The 8,530-nt window shown below is 66.4% G+C and overlaps 3 protein-coding genes across 3 annotated transcripts; 2 read left to right on the plus strand and 1 right to left on the minus strand.

Moving 5' to 3' along the window:
• Positions 1-40: 40 nt before the first annotated feature.
• Positions 41-2,231, plus strand: LOC116663336. The gene has a single exon (XM_032478995.1). It carries the CDS (start codon positions 512-514, stop codon positions 1,397-1,399), a length of 888 nt encoding a protein of 295 aa, XP_032334886.1. The 5' UTR covers positions 41-511; the 3' UTR covers positions 1,400-2,231.
• A 577-nt stretch (positions 2,232-2,808) lies between these two features.
• On the minus strand, positions 2,809-5,259 carry RNF208 (ring finger protein 208). The gene is given in 3 exon segments (XM_032478998.1): positions 2,809-3,032; positions 3,034-4,297; positions 4,503-5,259. Coding segments are annotated over 2 exon segments (798 nt in total). The 5' UTR covers positions 3,781-4,297; positions 4,503-5,259; the 3' UTR covers positions 2,809-2,981.
• Positions 5,260-7,346: 2,087 nt separating this feature from the next.
• Positions 7,347-8,381, plus strand: CYSRT1 (cysteine rich tail 1). The gene is made up of 2 exons (XM_014553409.2): positions 7,347-7,456; positions 7,661-8,381. Exon 2 carries the CDS (start codon positions 7,688-7,690, stop codon positions 8,084-8,086), a length of 399 nt encoding a protein of 132 aa, XP_014408895.1. The 5' UTR covers positions 7,347-7,456; positions 7,661-7,687; the 3' UTR covers positions 8,087-8,381.
• The last annotated feature ends 149 nt before the right edge of the window (positions 8,382-8,530 follow it).

Below are 8,530 nucleotides of genomic sequence, written 5' to 3' on the forward strand. Positions count from 1 at the left end.
CTTTGGTGCCTGATTCTGACGTGCTGGGGTCCAGCTGTTTGCCCACCTTATACAGGCTCCGCTCTGGCCCCTACAGCCAAGCAGCGGGAGGCCTGAGGCACCAGGCCAGGGTGCTCCAACCCACGGGCCCCAAAACAGAGGCCCTGGGCCCTGGGCCGGGAGGGGCGTGGCCCAAGATGGGGTGCCAGTGGGAGTGGAGTCCCCGCCCCTGGGAGGGGAATTTTTGTTGAAGAAGTTGGGCGGGCCTACGCACCCTGCCTCCACCTAGAATCTGGCTGGCTGGCTGGCTGGCTGGCTGGCTGGCTGGCAGTCACTCCCTGACACACAGATCCCCAAACCTGGGGCGGGGCTGGGGCAGATCCTGTTGGGGACGGAACGTAGGGCCTAGGAGCTGGCCCAGGAGCTGGGGACTAAGTGAAGTTCACGTTGAGTGAGGCCCGAAGCCAGGAGGAGGCGGCCATTGCTGTAAGGTCAGTGCCAGACCCTGCCCCAGAGGGCCACACTGAACTTCATGGCCCTACCCACCCCCATCGCAGCCCTGGAGTCCCCGCCCACCCATCCTGACTCCTGCCCTGGGGCTGCCACCCCTGAACTGTGCCCTAGGGCCCCCACTCATGGCCCCACTGACCTCAGCTCTGGGCTCACCGGTCCGCCTTCGGCCTCTCTGGGCCCTGAGCACCTGGATTCACTGTGCCAGGTGCTGGCAGACGACGGGTCAGACAGCAGGGCCCCTGCGAACCTCCATGGTGCCAGGATTCTGGACAGTGAACCCCTGCTGGGGGCAGCAGTCATAGACTGCCCCTGGGCCCCCACAGAGGACGGGGACGAAGACAAGGAGGAGCAGGCCGGGGAGCAGGGGGAGGAGGAGGAGTGTCCTGTCTGCACAGAGCCCTACCGGTCCGGCGAGCACCAGCTGGCCCTGCTGAACTGCGGTCACAACCTGTGTGCAGGCTGCCTGCACCGGCTGCTGGGCGCGGCCCCCAGTGCCGACCTGGGCCGGGTGCGCTGCCCGCTGTGTCGCCAGAAAACACCCATGCTTGAGTGGGAGATCTGCCGGCTGCAGGAGGAGCTGCTGCAGGCCGACGGGCCCCAGCGCCCCGCACCCTCTGCTCCCCTCGGGCCCCTCCTCCAGGGCCCCGGGCCCTGGGCCTGCCTAGAGCACCGCTACCAGCTGCGCTTCCTGACGAGGCCCCTAGGCGGCCGAGGCTGCCTGCCCTTCCTGCCCTGCCCGCCCTGCCTGGGTGCCTGGCTCTGGGCCCTGCGGGAACGAGGGCCCTGCGCCCGCCGCATGGCGCTGCTGGGCTTGCTAGCCCTCGAGCTGCTGGGGCTGCTGCTCATCTTCACGCCGCTCATGCTGCTGGGGCTGCTCTTCGTGCTGCTGGACGGCTCCGGCCACTGAGAAGAGCCCGCCAGGTCTGCCACCAGCACGGCCTGGGCTTGAGGTAGCCATGGCCACCAACGGATGGGAGGCCCAGACTGGCCCAGCCCCTGGAGCCGTGGGGCCTGGGGAGCATTGTGCGCTGAGGCCTGATGGCCAGGCTGAAGAACCCAAGGTCGATCAGGGCACTAACTTTCAACCCAGACCCAAGGCTCGGACCCAGGGCCACCCGGAAGCCTCTGACCCAGCCGGAGACTCCACACTGCCCTGCTGCCCAGACGCTAGCCAGTGGTGCCTAAGGACAGCACCAGAGGAGGTCTGTGACCAGGGCCCAAAGTGCCCTTCGAGGGACAGGCCCCATGCTGACACTGGGCTGTCCCCGCTCTCCAGCCTGGCCTGTCTGCAAGAGGGGCACAGACACCGCGGACACAAAAATGAACAGAGGCCTGGGTCAAGTGCTCGGAATGGGTGGGGCCCTCGGCAGGCACCAGCCCACGTTCCAGATGAGAGTCAAGTGTGTGTTCCAAGGTCAGGGTAGCCGAGGGGAGGGCCCCTGCTGCACAGGCCCGGCCCACAAAGGGCCTCCTCTGCCGCCGGGCTGGGGTCCAAGTGGCGGCCCTGAGCAGCCCCAGGGGTGGAGGAGAGTGGCAGCACATGCCCCTCAGCCACAAGGGACCAGGGCGGGCCCTGGGGCCGAAGGCACCCTCACTCCCCTACAGCCCCCCATGGCTGAGCCTGGGGCCTTTATTTGAGAGACAGACGCAGTCACAGCACCCCCCTCGTGGGCTCGTTGGTGGCACGCCGAGCCCTATGCCCAGCACAAGAGATGCTGTCAATAAACAGCTGCTCCTGACAGTGTCCTGAGTCCTTATCGTCATCACCCTGCCTCCACCAACCAGGCGACAGAGCCCCTTCCCCAAATCCAGGTTGTCTGAGTGCCAGACCCAGGGCCCTGGGGGCCTCACATCTGACAGTGACTGCAGCCAGCCTGTGTCCCAGCCTCGGCTCAGACTGGCCCGTAGGCCCTTCTCACACCACCTCAGAGGGCCAGGCGGGCACCAGGAGCCGGCTGGACGGAGCTGTCTGCCTATGGGCTGCACTCACGTTCAGCGGGCAGTACAGAGGAGATGGCCTCCCTTTGCCTGGCTGGGCCTGCTTTGCGCACCTGCCCACACAGTCCTGCCTGGTGCATACAAGCAGCTGGCTCTGTGCAGATGCACAGGGCCTTCACGCACACACGCACACAGTCAGGCCCAGCCCTCCCAAGCAGCACGCCTGGCCCAGCCTGGCCCCCAGCGAGCAGAGCAGGCCTACCCCCAAGCAGCACTGGGCCTTCCTCTGGCTGCTCCAGCGGGGACCCTGTCTGGGCGGTAGCCCTGGGTACCCACCCTGGCCCAGGCCCGTGCACAGACCAAGGCTTCAGTCCAGGGAACAAGGTGCAAACTTTGGCAAAGAGTTTTAATGGCAAAGTTGGCTGCGGCGACAATGCCACGCAGGTGGGGGCCAGAAGCTGTGGTGGGCAAGGGGTCAGCGGGCAACAGGGCAGGGCCAGATCCCTGAAGAAGCAGCGAGCGAGGACCGGTGGGCGGTGGGTGAGTGGGCACTACATGATGGAACAGGCAGACAGCGGGTTCCGCACGTGGCAGGTGCACGCAGGCCCCACAGTACTGCCGGAAGGTCTGGTAGCAACTGCCCTCAGGCTCGCCCCCCCACTGGCCACCGGATGGGGCGGTCAGCGCCTCAGGTGGCAGGCGGCTCAGGATGGACGTGTTGACAGCCAGCGCAGCCAGGCCGTAGTCAGTGAACAGCACAGTCTCACGGCGGCAGGTGGGACAGGAGATGAACTTGTACTTGGGGCAAGACTCGTAGAGAATCTGCAGGCACTGCTCACACACAGAGTGCAGGCAAGACAGCACGCGGGGCCGCCGCTGAGTGACGTTGTACGTGTGGCCGCAGGTGGGGCACTCGAGAGGCTCACCCGCGGCTGGTGCCGCTGCTGCCGGGGCCCCTGAGGCAGCAGGGCCAGGCCGAATCACATACTGATTCACGATGACCTCGTCCGCGGGTGCCACTCGGGGGAAGCCCAGCTCCGCACTGCCCTTGCGGGACCGACGTGGCAGGGGTGGGGTACAGGGTGCCCCTTCCAAGGCAGGCATGTCCCCCCCACATGCCTGGTTGACGATGATCTCTGTGTCTGAGGGCCAGGCTCGCTTGGGTGCCAGAGCCGGGGTGGGCCGGGGTGCAGGTGGGAAGCAGGGGGCGGCCGCCTGCAGCTCGGGGAACTTCTCAGGGTGGACGATCTTCATGGCCTCCATCTTGAGGATGACATGGGGGCCCTTCAGGCAGGACATGAGGAACCCTGGCCAGCCACTGCCCGCCTCTGGCCCAGGGTCAGCCGGCATCCGGCTGTCTCCAGTCAGACTGGGTGTTCGGGTGGATGGGAGAGTTGGGTGGGGCCGGGGGGGAGGGGAGGGGGCAGCATCCTGGTCCCGCCAGGCCTGGTGGGGACCCTGGCCGCCCTGTGGACTCCTGGGGGTGGCTGGCAAGAACTTGGGGGGAAGGGCCCCCCCCAGTGGCCACAGTGGCTTCTCTGGTCCAGTCCTAGAAGGAGGAGAAAGGGGCGGGGGAGGGGGAGAGGAGCAGGGGCAGGGGGGCGTGGGAGGCTGCCCTGGGCTGGCAGTCGGGCCCAGGGGCTCACCCAGGGTCTCCAGTTGCCGAGGCTGGCGAGGGGGCGTTGGGGGGGGTCCCCCTGCAGCCGAGATCAGCAGTCCCGGGGCCGGGACATCCGGGCAGGCAGGGGCTAGGTGGGCCCCATGGCTCCAGGACAGGGCGCCCAGGGAAGGCAGCTAGCCTGAGCCCTGGTTGCGGAGGAAACCGGGCGGCGGTGGGAGCAGAGGAGAGGCCTGGACGAGGCCTGAGCTGCAGGTGAGAGACAGCGTGAGGGCAGCGCCCAGGCCCACCCTCATCCTGCACAAAAGACAGGGCGCCCGACCTCTGACCCTGACCCTCGCTGGACTCCGAACCCAGCCCCCTCCCCAACCCCCGCCCCCCAAGCCCGACCTCTGCCCAGGAGTGGGGGCCGGCGAGTGGCGACCCCGCGCTGTCCCGCCCCGCCCGCACTCACCTGCCCCAGCCTGGCGTCCCCCGGCCGCGCGCCGCCGCCGCAGAGGTTGTCTCAAAAGGCAGGCCCGGATGCGGCGCCCGCGCCTTGGCCCGGCGGCTCCGGAGGCTCAGGCGGCGACCTCGGGCGATGGCGTGGCCGCGGCGGCTCACGGGGGCGCGGGGCACGGGGCTCGGCGCGGCGGCGGCAGGTGCGTGCGGAGCGTGGCGCGCTCTGCGGCGGAGGCGCGGGGACCGCAGTGCGCGCGGCGCCCGCCCGCGCCCGCAGCGCCACCCCCTGTCTGGGGACCCGCGCGGGGTCCGCGGGGCGGGGCCAGTCTCTCAGCCGCCCCTCGATCCACCGCGGGCCTGGCGCCGGCTCTCGGGGTCGCCCTCCCCCTCCCCACACCCCCGCTGGCAGCGTGCGAGTCAGGACCCCCGCGGCGTCCCCACCTCCAGTCTCCCTAACCCCGTCCCTGCCTGGCTGACCCTGGGTCCTGGTCAAGACCCCCACCCCAGTTCTGGAGGGGAAATCCTGCTCTGAGGTCTCACAGTGCCAGAGGGAGGAAGGGAAGAAGAGAGTCCAGGGGTGGTCCCAGGAAAGCTGGTTCCCAGGACCCCACCCTGGGACTGCCTTGTGTCCCGCCAGAGAGTCACGGTCTCTGCTTGTCTTTCCACTTGGCCACCAGTGGGAATGCTTCCGGGGCTTTCTGGCTCACAGGTGCACCGGGGTGTTTCCAGCGCTGGCAGGCTCCAAGAGGGCAATGTGACCGTATGAGCATGAGCAGGGGTGGCATCGAGGGAGTAACAGTGGTTGGGAGCAAGCTCCCAGGGCAGGGCAGCTGGACAGATGGGTGGTGTGAGAGGTCTGCAGAAGGTCAGACAGTCGGTCAGGCCACCGTCGGCCAGCTCACAGAGGTCACGTACCTACACAGGGTGGGGTGGCCCTTTCTGGCATCTCGTCAGGGCAGCAAGTGCTGGGTTGTCACACAATTGTGTGCTAACCTGACCCCACCCAGCAGAGAGGCCCCATTCCTTTCTGCTTCCTCCTCAGGCCAGCCTCCCCAGCTCCCTTGGGATATACCCTCTGCCTGTGAGGAGCCCTCAAGTGAGAGGGAGAACATGCTGGCAACTACAGGGCAGGGGGCCAGGGCTGCAGGGGCCTCTAGAGTGCCTTTTCCTGACCTGCCAGGGCCACCATGTGGCATGCTGGCACTCCTCTGACTGGCACTGGGCCCTGCACCTGACTCTGAACAGCCCCAGCCTCTTCTGGCCACAGCTCCTCTCCTCTGTACAGTCCAAACTGCACCTGGCTAGAGACCTAGCTCCCAGTCCTGCAGAGCGGCAGAGCCCAGAGAGATCAGTGTTCCTGATGAAGGGGCCCACTTGGGCTGGAGAGGTAGCCCTCGCCCATAGCGTTTGAATTTGCGGCTCTTTGCAACCTCAGGCCTGTGCCTCAGTTTACTCCGCCATTCAGGGAGAGCAGGTGCCTGTGGGAGGGGCGGCGAGGGCCTTATGGGGCCCTGGCAGGAAGATAGGGCAACCGAGGCAGCCCCGGACAGCGGAGGGCCGGGGGTCCAGCCTCGGCCAAGGGCTTTGCTCATCTCATGCACACTCTGGGAACGCATTCAAAGTGGCACCGGCCACCAGGCCCTACTCCCTGACCGCGGCCCCGCCCCTAGGGATGAGGTCCAGCCCAATGCAAGCCTCCCGATCCGGGCGTTTCAGAGCTGGGCGGCCCAAGCCCATCCCGGACGGTCTGAGGCCAGCTGACCCCGAACCGGATCTTTGGGGCAACCGTCGAGCGCGGAGACTTCTGGGGAATAAAGTTCCCACCAGCCTCCTTCACCCCCAGCCCGATCTGTTTTGCGCATGCGCCAGCCTCCGCCTCTCAGCGAGGAGCAGAGTCTGTAGGGGTGGTGGGCGGGGTTTCCGGCGCCTGCGCAGTGGGCCTCTGTCGCCTTCCTTCTAAGTCCGGGTCTCCTGGCCCATTTCGCCCCGTATCCGGTGCCCCATCGGTAGAACTTGTGTCCAGACCGGTCTGACCGGCCCCACACAGGCCACTCTGATCACCTGGCCTCTGGGCCCCGTCTGGTTTGATCCCACCCTTCCTGGGGGTTCCCCCGCGAGCTCCACGGGTTAGGGGTGTGGGTCCAGGCCGCACCCCACTGCCCCGGTCGCCCCAGAGGGAGCTTACCAGTGCCAGGCCCAAACTCACGTGCTCACATCCACTGTCACCCCCGTCTACAGCGACCCTGTATGGCGCACGCTATGTGCCACCTTACAGATGAAGGTGGGAGGGGGTGCAAGGGCCAAGGACGGGGATGCTGAGGAGGGACTTGGGGCCCAGGAGCCGACCGCAAAGGGAAACCGTAGTTTCTTGTATGAGCTAGAAGCGTCACTTGTGTATGAAGCCCATGTCGCCAATCTTAAGTACGTTTTATTGGCAAAAGTAAGTAAATCAAACATTTTTTATCAGTTAAAAAACAGCAAAGCTCCGCGCAGTCTGTTCACAAACACCTTGATCTCTGCCTGCGAGGTCGAAGCTGTGAGTGACAGTGGGCACCTCTTCCTTCTGCTTCAAAGCAGGGGCTTTGAGGTGTGTGAGTGTTGCCCGGGGACCCCAGACAACCTGCAGGCCTGGACTCTGCGGGCCTGACCTCCGCGGGCCTGACCCCAGTGACCTGCAATCCAGGAGGGCCAGGACATGCCCCAGATGCGTTGAGTCTGAGTCACCCCGAATGGCAATGTCCCTCAGAGCCCAGGCCTTGGCCACCACCCATCTGAAAAAGGAAGGGTGGGTGGGCACTGTGCTGGAAGAGCTGGGCCTCCTGGGATCTTGGGAACCCCGTCTGGGAGCCCCGCCCATGGCCCCGCCCCTCCCCAGTAGGGAAAAGGCAGCAGCCAGTCCCTCAGCTCACAGACACTGGGACCTGGCCCAGAGGACAAGAGGACTCCTTGCTACCATCACCACTTCAGGTGAGTCCTGAGCTGAGGGGCTCCCCCGACCCACCCAGGACCAGCTTAGCTGCATCTTCCAGCCTCCCCCACCCCAACCCAGCTCCATCGCAAGGCACTGCCTCTCAGGGAAGGCAGAGGACCCCTGGGGCACAGCTGGGAGACACTCGCCTCCTTGCACGTGCACTGACACACAGGCCTTGAACACTCTTGGCATTTCCACAGCCTCTGCCACCCCTGCCAGGCTGGGCCATGGACCCCCACGACATGATGGTCAAGAACCCGTATGCCCACATCAGCATCCCGCGGGCTCACCTGAGGCCTGACCTGGGGCAGCAGCTGGAGGCGGCTCCATTCTCCTCAGAGTCGCAGCCTGTGCCTCTGGGGCCCTGCACCCTGGAACCCGCCAAGGAGGCCCCAGGGCCCAAGGGGGCCAAGGGGGCCACCTCCATCCAGGGCCAGCAGGCCTGGCAGCCACCCGGCAACCCCTACAGCAGTGGGCAGCGCCCAGCAGGACTGACATATGCGGACCTGCCGCCAGTTGGGCGCGGCGATGACATCGCTCACCACTGCTGCTGCTGTCCCTGCTGCTCCTGCTGCCACTGCCCCCGCTTCTGCCGCTGCCACAGCTGCTGCTGCGTCGTCTCCTAGCCTGGCCCCCGCCAGGCCGTGGGGCCTGCCGCTGGACCCCTGGCACAGCAGCCGGGCTGGCCTCTGCTCAGGCGACCACAGTGGTGCCCAGACTGTTGGGACAGCCACTGGGACAGTCATGGGCATTGGCCGCACCCCACCCTGGCCAGGGGCACCTACTTGCCAAGAAGGCTAACATCTCAGCTCATGCCCCCAAAACAGAGCCCTGAGTGCCGGCTGCAGTGGCAGCCCTGGGGACACTCTTGACTACCCCTTCAAGGCCCAGGGCCCAGGCAATAAAGCAGAGTGAGCTTTGTTTCGGCGACTCTTCTCCCTTGCTGCTGCCCCTTTTGGGAGGGTTCCCAGGCTAGACATCACGGGCTGCCAGCCTCTACGGGACATTTGGGGGTGGGGAAGCCATTGTCTCCTGACCACCTAACCTGCACTGCAGGTCTCAGGTCTGCC

This window comes from Camelus ferus, chromosome 4 (assembly GCF_009834535.1).
Source record: "Camelus ferus isolate YT-003-E chromosome 4, BCGSAC_Cfer_1.0, whole genome shotgun sequence".
Classification (NCBI taxonomy): Eukaryota; Metazoa; Chordata; class Mammalia; order Artiodactyla; family Camelidae; genus Camelus; species Camelus ferus.

Coding starts and splice junctions, on each gene's coding strand:
- LOC116663336 (XM_032478995.1), top strand. CDS start 512: ATGGCCCTACCCACCCCCATCGCAGCCCTGGAGTCCCCGCCCACCCAT.
- CYSRT1 (XM_014553409.2), top strand. CDS start 7,688: ATGGACCCCCACGACATGATGGTCAAGAACCCGTATGCCCACATCAGC.